The 19,008-nt window shown below is 38.9% G+C and overlaps 1 protein-coding gene across 1 annotated transcript in view; it reads left to right on the top strand.

Moving 5' to 3' along the window:
- Nucleotides 1–1,085: 1,085 nt before the first annotated feature.
- Nucleotides 1,086–19,008, top strand: part of UPP2 (uridine phosphorylase 2) — a gene marked incomplete at both ends in the record, with an annotated part of 39,460 nt that continues 21,537 nt past the window's right edge. Inside the window, 3 exons of the mRNA XM_080688988.1 lie at nt 1,086–1,147; nt 10,902–11,019; nt 18,122–18,280. Coding sequence (XP_080545114.1) covers nt 1,086–1,147; nt 10,902–11,019; nt 18,122–18,280 — 339 coding nt within the window. The remainder of the gene's footprint in view (nt 1,148–10,901; nt 11,020–18,121; nt 18,281–19,008) is intronic.

Genomic DNA, 19,008 nt, shown 5'->3' with positions numbered 1-19,008 from the left:
CCCAGTAAAGATATAAACCTTTGGCCCCTGTTATGTACTTTCGTGATGAGAAGTCATGTACTTTGTGAAACGCCTGTATTTGCTTCTATTGGGCGTTAACAAACACTTTAGGTCCTGATTTGCTTGATAAAACAGGAGACTAATATGGTTGAAGTGCTCACCAGAATAGAACTTCAGCTGATTGCCATGGGAGCTGAGAGGAAAAAAGAGAAAAAGGTCAGGATCAAGTTCTTCCACAGTTTTTTGGATTAATCACTCCCTTCAAGGGAAAAATGAGAAGTATCAGCAAAAGTGGTGAACTCAGAGATTTCTCAACAAAGGCTCTCTTTACTGAAAATATTAGGCTGTAATTTATTATTTTACCTGGATTGACACCTGGACAGGTTACTGAATGGATTTTAGAGGCCACACAGGGTTTAACTAAATGAAAAGGCTCTGGGAAACAAGTTTTGCCTAATTATCAGAAGTTCTGTGTGAACTTGAAAGAGCAAAGTTCAGGCAAAGGGGAAATCTGAGGTCCTGACTTTCAATGTTTTCCTTACTCGTGATCACAAAGAATGAAAACAAGTTGGAGGAGGGTGGGATGGGGATGGGAAAGTGAAATGTTTGAGAACTGAATGTTCTCACGTGTACTGGACACATTTTTAAGACTATCTGGCAGGGGTTTTCAGAGAAACCAAAAGAGGACTTGTATCCCTGCACATCTGTTTCAAAGCACATAAGTATGAGCTACACCAGATCCATGTTGGGACCGAGGTCAGGTGTAAGGGTACAGTGCTCTAGTCAACAGTTAACAAGTTAACCAACCTGGTCAAAGAGAGCCTGCCACACCTTCAAAGGGAGCCTATCTTCTTAAGGAAGTGATGTTCTGAGAGTCAGGCTATAGTTTAAAAGGCCTTGCCTGAGAGGGTATTTTTAAATTGATAAGAGAGCTTAAAATTCTACAGGAAAAGTTTCATGAGCAATTTCAGAAGAAAAATTTTAAGGAAAGATGTCATTCTAACTTGGAGCTGAACAATTAGGTCTATAATTTAATAGAAAAAATCACACTATTTCTCTTTCCTGATATCTACATGCTACCAAGTATGGCTTCCATTTTACCTGTTTCCAGTAGATGTATGAGGCCTGACAGGAATGCATATGATGGGTGAGTAATTTTGATATTTGTGTGTGTGTGTGTGTGTGTGTGTGTGTGTGTGTGTGTATGGTACTGGGGATTGAACTCAGGGGCATTCTACCTCTGAGTTACATCCTGAGCCCTATTTTTTTTTAAACAGGGTCTTGTTAGGTTGCTGAGGGTGTTCTTGAATCTGAGACCCACCTGTCTCAGCCTTCCAAGTACTGGGATTACAAGTGCCACTATGCCTGGCTTTTATTTTTTTAATTTTTTTGATCAGGTGAAAATTCCTTGTATTTTATAATAAATGCTCACATGATGCACCTTTACAGTTATGTACATTTTTTAAGTGTAGGCAACACAGGAATACAGCTCATAGTGTAAATCAAAATTTAAAAATGCAATTTTTCTTCCCAATAACATTTTTATGGTTTTGTTCTTGGTGAAAGGGGGTGGGGGGGGGAGCACTGGCTCCTTTAAGAAAGTGGAGTAAAAGAAGTTACAAAAATTATGCAGAAGTACAGCCAACCTGCAGGAATGAAAAAATTCGAAGTTCAGCCTGGAATTCACTCTGGGGTTCAACCTGTAATTCCATGGGCTGTAGCTGAGAAATAATTACAGGGGCCTCCCAGTGCCTGAGAGTGATTTAACGGTGTTGCAGTGTATTATGAAGTGATTTCATATGCTTTGTGATGGACTTTACATAGAATTCACCTCTAAAATACTGTGGGTGTTATTCATCTCAGGGCTAGACATAAATCTGCCGAAGCTGCCTGCAAATTTAGCTCCATTTTCTGCCCCAGGTTAACAGAACATAATGGAGCATTAATCTTCATGAGGCTTAAGGAATTATTGTGAGTTCCCTTTGATTTGCTGAGAGTTGTGTGAAATGTCTTACCATCAAGTCAGCATTTCAGAAAATGCTCTACTTATCCAGCCCAAACAGAGCTCCCCCTACCAACTCCATTTTGTCAGGGAAGTCAAGGAGAGAGAGAGAAAAGGAAAAGTGATGAAAATGAAGGTAAAGAAAAATGAAAAGATTTCATTCCAGCTAGCATTTTTCTTAGGTGAACAATATGTTATAGTGACTGTGCTGTGTAACTTGACATGGTTTGCTAAAAGACCTTATTCCCTATGTTAGGGGGAAAAAGTTTGAGGAGGAAACAGTACATGAGGATCTTTTTAGTAACAATTATATATTTTAGAAAAATGAAGGTATTGATTCATAGCTAGCTTCATACTGGGTTGAATTTGGCATGAAATCCCAAACAAGCCTTTCTTTTTAAAATTAAAAAATATGTTTTTTAACTGACAAATAATAATTGTAATATTTATGGAGTACAACGTGAACTTTTGATCTATGTATCTATTGTAGAAAAATTCAAACTAGTTAATATATCCACTACTTCCCCAACTACTTGTTTTTTAGTAGTGAGAATGTTAAAGTTCTATTTTAAAGCAATTTTTGAAATATACATTGTTGTGGTAAAATATGTTACAGTTTGGGAATGTTATGGTTTTGGGAAAACTGTTCCCAGAGACTCCTGTTAGGGTCCCGGACACAATTTCCCTCAAACCACAACATAACCCCCCAAAACAAAAAAACCGCGGTTCTTGTCCTGAGCTAAGGATAAGTATACATAGCTCGGACACTTGCTGAAGATTTAAAGAAGTTTATTAAAAAGATAGAAATACAGAAGATAGTTACAGCCCCATGCAAATGACATGGGGGAGGTGGGTTCAAGCCAATTCACCACCCAAAGATACAGCACGTGGACTGGACTTTTTATACCCATGATCTTATTTTTGTAATTCTGACATAGTAAACGTCCCTGTAAGGTTCCTCCCCCAGCAAGGTGTGGCAAGGTGTCTCCTTTCACAAAGGTCGACCCCTCCTCCCATCCTAGCTAGCTTACCTAATCTTGTAGGTCTGTCTTTAGACAGAGAAGGGCCTAGTTCCCTCTCCTATCAACTTGCTAATTACCTTTAGCTAGGTTAATTTGCATTGGAATAATTGCTTGCTTTTAGGCAGAAACCAAGTTCTTTCACCGATTTTTGAAATATAATAATCACAGCTCAAATCTTCCCAGGCCATTCCCAATACTGGCACACACATTATTATTAGCTGTGCTTACTATGTAGTGCAGTAGATCACTAAAACTTATTCCTCCAATCAAACTGAGCTTTGTTCCTACTGATCAACACCTGCCCTTTCTCCATCCTTCTTCCTCTCCTGGAGTCTCTAGTAACTATCAATCTCTTCTGTTTCCATGAGATTCCATATATAAGATAGATCATATGGTATTTGTTTTTTCTGCCTGACTTAGTTCAGTTAGCATAAGTTCCTCCAGTTCCACTCATGTTGTCACAAATGACAGACAGAACTCCCTTTTTTTAAAAGGTGGAATAATATCTGTATAAATATTTTCTTTATATGTTCATCCATCAAAGAACACTTAAGTTGAAATAATAATTTGGGTATTATGAATAATGCTGAACTGAACATGGAAATGCAGACATCTTCTTGACATGCTGATTTGAACTCCTTTGGCTATATTTCTGGCTATATTATGTATTTCCATGTATAAATACATGGAAAGAAAGCCCATGTGAATTTTGGATCATATGGCAGTTCTATTTTTAGGTTTTTGAGTCACTGCCATTCTATTTTTCATAATGGCTCTACTAATTTACATTCCTACTAGCAGCATCCAAGGGTTACCTTTTCTTCACATCCTCACCAACACTTGTTATCACCGCTCTTTCTGAAAAAAGCCATTCTAATAGGTGTGATGTGATATCTTATTGTGGCTTTAATTTGCATTTTCTGATTATTACTGATGTTGAACAATTTTTTTAGTGGTACTTGGGTTGGAACCCAGGGGCTTTCTACCTCTGGGCTATACTTCCAGACCTATTTTATACTTTATTTGGAAACAGGGTCTCACTAAGTTGCTGAGAGTCTCACTTAATAGCTGAGGCTGGCTTTGAACCTGTGCAATCCTCCTGTCTCAGCCTCCCAAGCGCTGGGATTACACGCATGCACCACCATGCCAGGCTACAGCTTTGGTTTTTAAAATATAAGTATCTTCTCCATTTTGAGTTGAGATTTTGTATTTTTTGTGAGATAAGGTCCAATTTTATTTTCTGCATGTGGATATCTAATTTTCCCCAGCAAATTTATTGAACAAACCATCTTTTCCCCATGGTGTATTCTTGATGCGTTTGCTGAATATTAATTGACTATATATACTTGCACCTATCTCTGTACTTCATTTCTATTGCTTGAGATGTCTGTTTTATGCCAGCATCACCATTTTTATTGCAATATTTTTATATTTTGAAATCAAGGATCATGATGCCTCCAGATTTGTTCTTCTAAAAACTTCAGATTCTAATCATTCAAAAAGCAAAACCCTGTCAGAATTGATAAACAAATTTAGTAGTCACAGTTTCCAATCAACATATAAAAATCACCAGCATCTATAAAGTAACAAACTATCAGCAAAAGAAATTAAAAGAACAATCTTGTTTATAGTAGCATCAAAAAGAATGAAATACTTAGGAGTAAATTTAAGGAAGTGAAAGTTCAGTACACTAAAAACCATAAAATATTGAAGAGGAAATAAGTACATGGAAAGATAGTCCATGTTCATGGTTCAGAAGAATTAATATTATTAAAATGTTCATGTTACTCAAAGCAATCTACATATTTAATACAATTCCTACCAAAATTCTAATATAATTTTCTTTGAAATAGGACAATCCTAAAATTCATAAAACTGGAAAAGACTCCAACTAGCCAACAAGCCTTTTCTTTAGTTACCAATGGAATGGTCATCTTAGATCAATTTTCAATGAGCAAATAGAACAAAAGAATCTTCTAGAGACATTACTCCCAATTTTCTGATGAAGGAATCATTAGATGTTGGGACTAGCCATCAAGGAAACCTGAATGATATCTCAAAGTGAATTAGCAAGATTATTCCAATAAAAACAAGCGGATATAATTAATAACTATGCTAGATTGAAAGAATTTTTTCTTGAAGATAGGAAAGGTAGAATAGATCAATAACATTTCAAACATAAAAATGCAGATATCCTTGACCAATTGAATCAGCAATTATAGAGATCGGGCTCAGATATCAGTATTCTTAAAAGTGATTATGAGTCTGGGTCTGGTGGCACATACCTGTAATCCCAGTACTCTGGAGGCCGAGACAGGAGGATTGCAGTTTCGAGGACAGCCTCAGCAAGTAGAGAGACTCCCATCAACCTAGTGAGACCCTGTTTCCAAATAAGAAATAAAATTGGACTGGGGGTATAGCTTGAAGGTAGAATGCCTTTGAGTTCAATCTCCAGTACCAAAAATAAAAAAGAAAAAGGAAAAAAAGTTAATTTTGATAGCTGGGCATGGTGGTACACACTTATAATCACAGTACTTGGAAAGCTGAGACAGGAGGATCACAGGTTCAAGCCAGGCTCAGAAATTTAGCAAGGCCCTCAGAAACTTAGTGAGAGCCTATTTAAAATAAAACATTTTTTTGAAGACTTAAAGAAGTTTATTAAAAAGATAGAAATACAGAAGTTAGTTTCAGTCTCGTGTTGTAACATGAGGGGATGGTTCGAACGAATTCACGAAAGATACAACATGTGGACCAGACTTTTTTATACACATGACCTCCATCTTGTTCACGTAATTATGATGTAGTAAATGTCCCTGTAAGGTACATCCCCTATCCAAGGAGTCTTTCACAAAGGTCAATCCCCTCATCCCATCCTATCTAGATTATTATGTAGATCTGTCTTTAGAAAGAGGAAGTCCTAGGCCGGGTGTGGTGGCGCACGCTTGTGATCCCTGCGCTTGGGAGGCTGAGACAGGAGGATCGCACGGGTTTGAAGCCAGCCTCAGCTACTTAGTGAGGCTTTCAGCTACTTAGTGAGGCTTTTAGCAACTTAGTGATACCCTGTTTCCAAATAAAATATAAAAAAGGTCTGGGAGTATAGCCTGGAGGTAGAAAGCCTCTGGGTTCCACCCCCAGTACCACCACCAAAAAACAAAAAAGAGGAAGTCCTAGCTCCCCTCTCCTATGGACTTGCTAATTACTTTTAGCTAAGTCAATCTAAGTTTCAATAGCTGTTTGCTTCTTGACCGAAACCCAAGACCAAGTTTTTTACAGATTAGCCCCTCATCCAGTTTTTTAAATATCTTAATAATTAGAGCTTTCTCAAATCTTCCTGGGCCATTCCCAATACTGGTACATTCCCCTCTCTGTCTAGTAACTTCCTGAAACCTATCAGGCCAAAGGTAGATACAGAAAATACATTTTGACTTTTACAATTCTTAATAACAGTTAACATGAGCTTAATTTCACTTTTTTCTAATTTTTATCACATGAATGTACCTCTTAGCAAAGGAATAAGGACGTCGAGTCGGTCATAAACTGCTTCTAGCTGAACAGGGACGAAGTTGGGGGCCCCAGCTTTAGGGTAACATTCATGCATGTAGTTGGCATGGGGGAATCAGATGGGTCCATGTTGTGTGCATCTATGACCATCCAAAGGGCTTCAATAGATGTTTCTCTTGGGTGCTCATACCACCACATCTGACATCTGAACCTTAACCCCTATGAGACAATACTCACGATACAGGTTAACCATGAAAACCTAAACATAGCACTTAAATGAGAAATTAACATTTTTAAAAAGGGCTGAGAGTATAGTAGTGCGTGCGCGCACGCGCACACACACACACACACACACACATACACACACACACACACTGATTCTGATAGCTAGAGTTTAGATTCAGTAGGGTAGGTGAATAAAACTCTTTTATAGATTAATGGTTTGTGGATTCAGTTAGGAACCCGAAGGAAACTCTCCAGATTATGAAAATCGTTTAATAAAAAGTGTCACTGAATTTGGAAGGGAAAGTGTGCATGTGAATTGCTTTGTTAAAATGCAGCTCTGGATCCAGTAGATCTAGTGTGGAGTCAGGTGTTGCATTTCTAAGAAGCTCCCCAGGCCCTGCCACCTCTGCCCTAAGGAGGGACTGTGGGTAAATGCATTCTTGCCTCTTGCGACAAAGGAGGTGTTTTTCTGCTTGAAACGTAGGGGCTTATTCTGAAGAAGTAAAGTATAGCATTATTATAGAACACTTCATTTTTCAAACAAGGTATGATTCACTAACTGAGAATCTATTACTTCTAATGTTTTTGAAAAGGAAATTAATAGTATCTTGTTCCACTTCCTGAAAAGTTAAATTTAAGTTAATAAATGGGTCTTGTTAACATTTTGGGATGAAACAAAAATCTATAAGACAGTATGTGTCAAGGAATTTACACTCATTGTGGGGAGACAGAAAATTAACTATATGACAAGGTGAAATGCTAACAGCATAAACACCAAAAAAAAATGCTTCAGGAAAACAATGAGGGAATAAAATAATATTGACTGTGGAGGGAAGATGCTTGGAAGCTCCTTCCTAAAAGAGGTGATATTTCAACTAAACCTTGAAGAATGAGTAGGATTTTTTTGTTGTTGTTGTTCCTATAGATTGAACCCAGGGTCATTCTACTTCTGAGCCTTATTTCACCTTTATTTTGAAACAGAATTTTGTAGATTGATGAGAGTCTCACTACTTGCTGAGGCTGTCCTCGAACTTGTGATCTTCTTGTCTCACCTCCCAAATACTGGGATTACAGGTATGTGCTACCATACCTGGATGAGTGCTAGCATACCTGGATGAGTAGAATTTTGATAACTAAAAAATGGAAGGCAAGGAGAAAGTATATTTCGGCATCAAAGGCTTCAAGCAGGAGTTCTCAACTTCGGTTGTTATCAGATCATTTGGCAAGATTTAAAAAATACTTTCAGATAATCTAAATTAATTTGAGCCTGGTCAGCAGTGTTTTAAAAAAAAATCTTGGTTATTTTAATCCAAAACCAGATTGAGAGTCACCGGAGATGTCACAAGTCTTCTTAAGATTTTTTCAAGTATTTGGAGGGAAATGAGAGGAAGAGCAAAGAGGTCCTAGAGGACTCTTGGCAAAGACATCTTGATGTCTTGGTATAGGGTATATAATTTGTCATTGCTAATAATTAGAGAAGTATATAATTATTACCAAAATTACTAATGGCTGTGGAGGATGTGCCTTATAAGAATGTAGTAGACTGAATTAAGGTCCTTCCCATAGCAGCAGCTCACATCTCGTATTCTGTAATACAAGAGAGGAGCACAGCTGTGATGGGAGGCCTGGCTGGGGCATTGCCGAAGGTGGGAAGGAGGTGACATATTCAGCATCCTCATCTCAATGGGCTTGTCAATGGCTGTCTACTCAGGGTGTGTCCTATAGAACAGGAACATAAGTACCAACGAGGAGCTTGTCAGAGGTGTCACATATATCCCCAACTCACTGCATCAGGATTTCTGTTCAAGTGATTCTTATGCTAAACTTTGAGAAGTAGTGGTCTATGGAGCTAAAAGAGGCTGCAGGACTTGCAGATGACAGCTAAATATACTCAAACATAGACATACACAAAACTCTAGGAAATCTGAGAAGAAGACAAAAAAGTGTGTGGAGAGACAGAGATCCAGCAGTGAGAAATGTCCCCTTGTCAGGAGCACGGAAAGACTGCTGTGGGGGCAGAAGGTGGCTGCCTGGGGAGCACAGTGAGGATGGGGAGGTGGCGTGAGCCTGGGCCCAGCTGAGGCTGGGATGTCAAGCCCAGCATGAGTGGAGGGATGAGAAGCTGGTGAGCCGCCACCAGACAATGGATGACCGGCTGACACCAAGAAGAGCTTCAGGACCTCGCAGTGACAGTCCCTTCCTGTTGGCAAGCTGCAAGCTGGCCTTTCCACTGGCTCTTTTGCACCCTCTCCCACACTCTCTTTTGGTGTCTGATAGGAGAATGCTACTGGACAAATAAAGCATCTACACTGAAGTATCTTTCATTCATTGCCTTGCTACAACAGCATTCTATCCCTTTGACTTCACGTGTTTACTAGGATGAAGTCCTTCTCTTGACCATGCCCTCTTTCTTCAAGCTTTCTATCTATCTTCTTCAGGCTTTATCTTCAGCATCGCTTTGCACCATCAGCTCTCCATCAGGCGCAGTGGTCCATGCCTGTAATTCCAATACTTGGGAGGTTTAAATACAAGGATTGCAGATTCAATGCCAGCCTCAGCAATTTAGAAAGATCTGAGACCCTGTTTAAAAACAAAAAATAAAAAAGGGCTGAGGATATAGGTTGGGATAGAACTCTCCTGTGTTCAACTCCAATAAAACACACACACACACACACACACACACACACACACACATGCACACACTTTTTTTTTTTTTTTGCAGTACTGGGGATTGAACCCAGGGGCTTTCTACCTCTGGGCTACAGACCTAGCCCTACTTTTTATTCTTTATTTTGAATCAGGGTCTCACTAATTTGCAAAGGGCCTCACTAAGTAGTAGCTGAAGCTGTCCATGAACCTGTGATCTTCCTGTCTTGGCCTCCCAAGCACTGAGATTACAAGCATGTGCCACCACATGTCTTCTAATGAGAGAAAGAGAGAGAGAGAGAGAGGGAAAAAAAGGATGTTAAACCAAATTAGCAACCCCTCATTAGTCAGGCAGGCTAATGCTGTTCAAGAGACCAGTGGCTTCTTGCTCAATCCACAACAGGGTGATGGAGGGCTGGGGATATAGCTCTGTGGCAGAACACTTGTTCAATATGCACAAGGCTCCAAATTCAATCCACAGCACCAATAAATAATAAAAACAAAACAGGTTGATGGGGATAACAGAGGTGTCCACTCCACGTGGCCCTGGAGAGACTGAGAACTTACACCAGAGCTAGCCCCAGAAGTAGCCAAGTCACTTCTACTCACATTCCCTTGGCAAAACTCAGCCATGTGACCTCATCTAGCTGATAAGGGAACAGGATCATAGTCTAGCAACATGCCCAGAGGGGAAGAAAAACTTGGTTTGATGATTGTATAGCATTCTTTGCCACACTTTATTTTTCTGTTCTATGTCGTTGAAGCTATTACTTTTCAGGTCCCTGATGCTGGGAGGTATGGAAATGAGCTAATTATCCCATGTTCACAGCACGCTGTCAGGTTGTGTTACAGATCTCTACTTCAGGGCTAACAACAAGCTTGCAAAGCAGTTGTTTTCACTACCCACTTCACAGATGGGAAATGAGAGAACAAAGATGACTCACCTAAGGTTGCATGATTAGCATGTATATGGTGGACTTGGCTCCGGAACACAGGCCACCTGACTCTACAGCCCAGTCATTTCTACTACACAGCTGCTCAGGCAGAGAAAGGAGACCAAGGAGGCCAGAATGAATAAAGCAGAAATGACTGTCTTGTAGTCTCCTGGGTACAGTATCTTCCACAAATTTCTCAACCTCTATAAATCTTAGCATATCTATTTGTAAATCAAGTTACCAATATTACTTACCTAATGGCGTGGTTATGGGATTAAGTAAATTAATGTATTTATTATGTGCAATTTCAGGCCACTATGTACTTTTCATACTTTGTTCAATACCTGGTACATAGTACACAACAAATAATCCCTGGTATTACTGTCGTTGGTATACTGCATTTAATTATAGAAGAACTTTTGTGTCCAGTATTTAGGCTGGAGATAATTGTAAGTATAATTGGATATTATTTTATGTGTATGTGCTTTCTTTCTAAATTCACTTGTATCCTCCGTGTGTGTGTGTGTGTGTGTGTGTGTGTGTGTGTGTGTGTGTGTGTGTTCCTTGCAGAAAAAGGTTTGTTCATGTTAAAAATCCCTACCTGGATTCCATGGATGAAGATGTTCTCTACCACTTGGATCTAGGAACAAAAACACACAACCTACCAGCAATGTTTGGGGATGTAAAGGTAAAAATATTTTTAACTTCAGAAAAAAACGATTTGCGTTTCCTCTGCTAATTTTTCTTGCTACTTTCCTAAAATAAACTTTACTCCTTTGGCTAGAGAAGACCCAATAGGGACCAAAGCTGCACTGATTCTCTGAAACAATTTAGAATGTGAACATCATGCACGATCATTTCTCTCCAACAAGATATAAAGATTTTTAAAATAAGTCTAATGCAAAAATGATGAGTTGGCTGCTCTGAAAAATACTCTTATTGATAATACTGCTGAGTGTTCAGGATTCATTACACATTTAACAGATTCAGTTCACTAATTTATGTCTACATTTGTTGGTGACCCTCACTAATTCCCATTCATTAAGTCAAAAAGAACACAACAAAACTGATAATACTGTCAGGCATGGTGGTGCACACCTGTAATTTCAGTACTTGGGAGGCTGAAATAGAAAGATTGCAGGTTAGAGGCCAGCTTCAGCAACTTAGGAAGACCCTAGCAATTTAGCAAGATCTTCTATCGTAAAAAAAAAAAAAAGGGGCTGAGGATGTAGCTTAGAGGTAGAATACCCCTGTTTTCAAAGTCCAGTACAAAAAAAAAAGCTAAAAATGCTGTATTAACCACCTATATTCACTATTTCATATTATTAAATTTTTGTTATTCATAATAAAATTTTTAGTGTACTAATGACAAGAGAATTATATTTATGCTTTACTTATTATATATATTTAATTATCAGCAATTCATGTTTATTGTTTATTAGGAAATATAAAAAACAATCATTTTTAAAAAAATCCACTTCATAGTCCTACTACCTAAAAAGATTTTCTCAACAGTTTCTTTTTTCTAGTCCTTTTTATGAATATTTTTTAAATAGTTGCAAAAACATAATTCTCTTCTGCATTTTTATTTAGCATTATGTCATTAATATTTCCCACATAATTACATTTTTGAAAAATATTGCTCATAAAGGTGAAGTGGCTATGCTACAAATTATATAGTTTATTATCAACTTTTATTTTAAAGTATTTGCCATTATAAACAGGACTCAAATAGATATTTTTGTTACTAAAGATTTTTTACATTTAGGTCTGTTTAGAATGATTCTCAGATATAGTCAAAACTTTTTAAGAGATTTTGTTTTCAGAAAACCTAGCCAGGCGTGGTGGCGCACGCTTCTAATCCCTGCGCTTGGGAGGCGGAGACAGGAGGATCGCGACAGGTTCGAGGCCAGCCGCTCTGGTTTAAGAGACCCTGTTTCCAAATAAAAATATTTAAAAAATAGGTCTGGGAGTGTAACCCAGAGGTAGAAAGAAGGGTTTCCAGGAACCCCAGTACCACCCCAAAAAAAAACCCAAAATATAACTATACCTATTTACAGTACACCAGTGGAGAATTGTGCAATTTTCATCTGACTTTTTTCATTCATTTAGTAAGAACTTTCATATCTACTATATCCTTAAACCTTCACAATAGCTCTTTGAAGCAGGTTTTATCAGGCATTAACTTTTTCTATAAAGTGAAGAAACTGAGTTCAAATGGGTCAAAGGAGGTTGAAGTTACACTCTGATGTTCATCACTATTGGGTGCTGCGTTGCCTCCTTCCTCTGTCTCCTAGGGAGCAAGGTGTGAAGGCATGGACAGATTGAATGGCAGCAACATGACCCTCCTTTTCTCTATTCCCCACCAGATTGCTGGTCCTTGCCTTTGTGTGGCCTCTGACCATCTTCTGCTTTATCTTCTCAGCATCCCATCTCTCTCTCTACCGTAGTTTTGATGTTAATCCTCCAGGAGTCATTGATCAAAGCTACCTTCCATACTCATCAACTGCATTTTACCTGAATTGAAATGTTAGGTCTAAGATTCATGCCTCACAATGATTTCCCCCAGACCCTTATCTAGGAATCACTCCGATGAATATAAGGCTTATCATAATTAAGAAACTAAGGTACACACCTCGCTAATGAATCCAAAAGACTGAGGTTAAGATATGTTTTCAAGACAGAGAGTGAGCTATTATCTACACATTCAGGTTCTGTGTCTTCTCTACATTTATGAAGTGCCTTCTGTGTATCTAGGTCTGTACAGTCTATGCAAATGGTATACCATCCAACCCTCACAGCAACTGAGATAGCCATCCTCTCCATTTTACAGATGAGGAGACTGAAGTGCAAACACATACACAGTGTTATACATAACATATATTTATCTATCTGTTATAGATACAACATAACTGTTGAGTGAAAGAGCTGGGATAAAAACTTAGGGTTCTCTGATGAAAACAGTAATGTTTCTTACAGTATTTTTACAAGCACTACCTATTGGTATTCTATTATTTGGGGAGATGTCACTGTGATAGAAGGTCTTACTTTGAGATGACAATAATGAGATCTGCATATATTATGTTGACATGTATAACTTGTACTATGAGACACGTGCTGACTCATCTCTGCTACATTTCCTGTCTTCACCTCCCACCTCTCTACCTGACTGGATTGTCATCATTTACTCTTACACTCTATCAAAACTACTATCCAAATTTACAATTTTTCCATCCATCAGTAGCTTTTCTTTTGTATAAAAGACATGCTTTATTTAGAATATGTTTAGTCCCTCCAGAGAGTAATTCTATTGGTTGGACCATTTTAGCGGGTAGGAGGCAAATAAGTGTGTGTGTGTGTGTGTGTGTGTGTGTGTGTGTGTGTGTGTTGGTAGACTGAGGAGCAGGTAACATGGTTCCAAATGATCAGAACCAATTATTTTAACTAGATGAAAAAATATTTAGGTAAAGTTTGATTTATCTTCATGTATACTTTTCTCCAAAACTTGCCTTCCACCAGCTACATTCCTTTCTTTGGATAAAAAAAAAATCTAAATTCAATTTGTTGACTCTCTTCAATCCCAGAACATAAATCCTGGCTAAGAACAATCCATCAGTACTTGAAAACTCAGCCATGTCCTCACAGAGATGATGCTCATTATTAAAAGCATTATTTTCAAAGAAGCCCTGGGTATGTTAAGTTTAAATCTGGAAGACTGACAATCACCCCTCCTTCTTTTATATCCTTACCATACTTTCTTTTTTTTTTTTTTTTGGTGGTACTGAGGTTCCTGGAAGCCCTTCTACCTCCGGGCTACACTCCCAGACCTATTTTTACATTTTTATTTGGAAGCAGGGTCTCCTAAGCCAGCATGCGTGGCTGGCTTTGAACCTGCGCGATCCTCCTGTCTCTGCCTCCCAAGAGCAGGGATTACAAGCGTGTGCAACCACACCCGGCCTGTCCTTACCATACTTTCAAAGATTTTGCTACCTGCTACTGCAAAATTGCAGTGCTTGACACAACGTAAGTTTACTTCTTACTCATATTAAGAACAAAGCAGGTATTCCTGGTTGATACATGGCCTTTCTCAAACTGGAGATTTGGGGACTCAGGTTCCTTCCATCTTGTTTCTCTGTTACTGTCAAGGAGTGGCTTGCAGTTTCTCTGAGTGTCAACCCCCAGGTAGCAGATGAAAGAAGATGACATGCAGAATCAATCACTAATAATCTCCCATGCAAGATGGGGGATTGCGATGGGCTAGGACTGGACATGACACGCATTACTTCTGCTAACCTTCTAGTGGCTGGAACTCAGGCACATGATCTCATCTAAATGGAAAGAATCCTGGGAAGTTAAGATGGACTATGTTCATCTAGGTGAGATGGCACATGTGTGTAGTTTCAGTACTTAAGAGGTTGAGACAAGAGGTTTGAAAGTTCAGAGCCAGCCTTAGCAAATTAGTGAGACCCTGTTTAGGAGTAAAAAACAAAATAGGGCTGGGAGTATAGCTCAGAGGTAGAATGCCCATGAGTTCAATCCCTGATCCAAAAAAAATTTAACTGTGTTCCCAGAACGAAGGGGAAATGGTTTTGGAAGACAGTTAATTAGTTGCCATACTCAGTGGAAAGAATCAAACAATTGAAAAATATGGTGGAGATTCTTAAAAGTTATTTTTTTTCTCTCCTTTTTTTTTTTGGTGGTGGTACTGGGGATGGAACCCTTCTAACTCTGGACTACACTCCCAGACCTATTTTGTATTTTTATTTGGAAACAGGGTCTCTTAAGCCAGGGAAGGGCTTCAAACCTGTGCGATCCTCCTGTCTCTGTCTCCCAAGTGCAAGGATTATAAGTGTGCACCACCATGCCCAGCTAAAAGATATTTTTCTGCAACTCAGTGAGACCCAGTTTCAAAATAAAAAATAAAAAATAGGGCAGGGGGTGTAGCTTGGAGGTCGAATGCCCCTGGGTTCCATCCACAGACCTGCAAAAAAAAAAAAAAAAAATCACCATTTGAAATCTTTCAATGTATCCCTAATAATTTTAGGTAACATGGAAAATCATTACTTAAAAGACAGCTTAAAGGTGTTTATACTCCCCTGATAACATACTAAATATATAAACTGCATTTGTATACTAGATTAATATAACACGGTATTAAAAAACTGGGGATATTTTAAAGTAAATTTGTTCTGGAAGTCATTAGGAAAAATCCCTAACATGTTTTTGTAATGCCTCGGACTCCAGTGCATTTCTATCTTCTTTGGTAAAACCAGGACAAAGATCACTTTGTTTGGAACATAAATCACAGCAGGTGTCACTGAAGGTCAATGTTGGTTGGTGGCCTTCAGCTGTATTTTCTTCCTGTTAAAGTCAACAGACTGAAAATTGTGTCCAGAGGTGATGGTTAGTAAGCCTGATTTAGGAGCAAGTCTTCACCAACTAAGCCCCTTCTGTCTATGCATATCATCTTTATGTCTCCAGAAATATTCAGAAATTCCTGTTGATTACAGCAATATCTGCAGTTCAAAGAAGAACTCAAACCACAAGCTTTCCTAACATCTGTTTTGGTTTTATGGTCAATCTGAATAGTTGTAATTTACATTCACTAGAACCACACAATGAAGTTATTTTCAAACTACTGTATTTTGTTTAAAAAAAAAATAGGTCCTCTTATATTTAGATCTTTGGCCAAGTCTTAACTACCCATACCAACAAAGGAGAAAAGACCATGACTAATCAACAATAATTGAAAAACTCACCTTATCCTCTTTTCTCCCTAGGCTTGATGGCTGACTTCCATTGAAGTTCATTACTAGCTTAAGGCTCCATCAGAGAAACTCCTAAGGAGCCAGATAAAAGACAATAATAAGTGTAGACAAGAAGCAGAGGGCCTGGATAAGAGGATAATTATATCCCATAATTGAGAATGAGTATGTGTGGTACAGAAATTATTGCTAAATGGAAACAGAATGCATCACAAAATCAGGCCACCCAATAGTTAGCCAATCATTTGTGACAGGGTGCCCACTCTACAACCTCAGTTAGGTATTTCTTTAGAGCTTCTTTATCCCTGTGAAAGATCTCGCCAACTCTCCCTCTAATCTCTGCCCAATGCTGCCCATATCAGTCGGGCACTACCAACTGCTTTTTCTTTACTAAAGGACTTGAATCAGCTTCATTTGTACTAAATTCTGCAATACAGAAACAAGTGGGCTCAAAAGGAGCACCATGAAATCCTTACAGGATGATAGGTAGTCACCACTTGTGGACCACTGAGAAGGTGCCCAGATTCATGCTGTGTCCATTGCCATATGCAATCTGATTTTATCCCAATAAACTTTCTGAGGGGTACTGTGTTTTCTTATTTTGGAGATGATAGTCTTAGCAACATAGAGATGATATATGTGACATTGGCCAAGTTCTTTAATCAGTAATGAAGTTGGAGTTCAGAGCCAGGTCTATCTAACCTCAAAGGACAGGCCCTTAACCACTACGGGGACTTTGTTCTCTATGTCAATCCTCCTCCTCCTCCTCCTCCTCCTCCTCCTCCTCTTCCTCCTCCTCCTCTTCCTCCTTCTCCTCCTCCTCCTCCTCCTCTTCCTCCTCCTCTTTCTCTCCCTCCTTCTCCTCCTCCTGCTCCTCTTCTGCCTTCTCCTTTTACTCCTCCTTCTCTCTCTCTCTCTTCCTTTTTATGTACTGGTGGTTTAATCCATGGCATTTTACTTCTGAGTTACATTCCCAGCCCTTTTTATTTTTATTATTTTATGCTGAAACAGGGTCTCACTAAATTGCTGAACCTATGATCCTCCTGTCTCAGCCTTCCAAGTATTAGGATTATAGGCATGCACTAACACACCTCTGCACCACACCACTTAGCCTGGGTTGCGGGCTTTGTGCCTACCCCTCTTCTGTGGGTGCTGCTTTTCCCTCCTGGCTCACAGATCATCTGCTATTGCTCGTCCTCTCTGTTGCTGCTCTTGTACTCAGCCAGCTGTCTCTTCACCTGAACTATCACCAGCTCCTCTGCTCCTCTTTTTGGCATTCACCACTGCCATCCCTGGGGCTGATGCATCTCTAATAAGCGGTTACATAAGCAACTGCTGGTTTTATTAGTATATCTTATTAGATATGACACCTTTGATTGCAATAAGTACCCTAATTTCAGAGATGTCAAAATGTGAGTAAGACAAAAACATATCACCAGAATGGATAAAATACTGCAGCAAGTTTCCAAATTTATAATAATAAAGCTTGTTCCCTGAGAATCTCCTCTCAATGAAAGTTGAAAATTCTTGACATGATTCCCTTCAAGCTTTAAGTTATAGTACATTTTATAATACAAGCTTACGATAAAAAATGTGGAACCAGAAAACACATGTAAAACTGGTAGTTCTCTTTTTGCTCTTACCTTACTAACATTCTATGTCCAAAGTACTTACACACTAGGCATATATCATGTTAATGCCAAGTTCTAGGCTGTTTACCTCAATTTAGGATGCTGGTTGATGTTACTATAAACAAAAACACCAGGAAATGCCTTTTTGAATAATACCAATGCTTACTATGGTTTTCTTTGCTAATTTAGTACTAAAACCTTGCATCCGGTTGTCTTCTTTACAGGTTAATGATGCAAATTAGCTAATTCATAAGCATAACCCATGACATCTCCACACACTCTTAAGTAAATTAATTGAACAATACATTAAAAACATTAGAGTTGAAAGCTGACTGTTGGTTCTTACCCCCACTTACCATGGCAGTTACCTTTTGTCTTTTTTTTTAATTAACAGTTTGTCTGTGTTGGTGGGAGCCCCAACAGAATGAAAGCGTTTGCACTGTTTATGTACAAGGAGCTCGGGTTGGAGGGAAGTGAGGAAGACATCAAAGACATCTGCGCTGGAACAGACAGATATTGCATGTTCAAAACCGGTCCTGTGCTCTCTATCAGTGTAAGTACACCATGGCTGCTTGATAGCTAGTCTTCACAAGTTGGAGAACAAAGTGTGAACTTCTGAATCCAGGTCTTTTCCCCTTCTGCTTTGCTTTCTTACACAATTAAGCCTAGTGTCCAAGTATGACATTTACTATTGACAAAAGTCCTCAGGGCAGAGCAGTCACTTCAGTTTATAGTTACCACTTAACTATCCGTGTTAAGGGAAAGACCCTTCAAAAAAAAAAAAAAAAAAAAAAAACCACACCTTCTTTCTATTTTGTAACCAAATTATACCTTTCTCTCCCCAGCGATTTTTTTTCTCCTCTATTCCTTATCTAACTTTGTGAATGTTGAGCTTTTAGTACACAAGGGCCAATTTTCAGGATTCCTAAAGCAAGACTGTTTAACACTATAATAAACTTGCTGAAAAGCTGTTAATGCATTTCTACTGAGCTCTTGTGAATAACACTCCCCTCATTTAGAGTATGTTAACAGTTGTAGTCACACACAATGTCCTAAGACAAAATGAAAGTGGAATGATTTGCAGCTGTAGGGAACACAGAGCCATTTCCCTTAACTGGCACACACCTGAAGAGTGTCTGCATGGCATCCCGTCTGCCAGTCTTGGCTTATCTCTGCACAGGGCTGTATTCTGAAGCAAAGGCCTGAGTCTGTCTCATGTCTGGACACTGCAGTCCTAACAGGCACAAGCAGGCAGGCCAGGGAGCTCTGGAAGAGTCCTAC

Source organism: Muscardinus avellanarius, assembly GCF_963383645.1.
Source record: "Muscardinus avellanarius genome assembly, chromosome: 2".
NCBI lineage: Eukaryota > Metazoa > Chordata > Mammalia > Rodentia > Gliridae > Muscardinus > Muscardinus avellanarius.
This window is presented reverse-complemented; position numbering and strand designations above follow the sequence as displayed.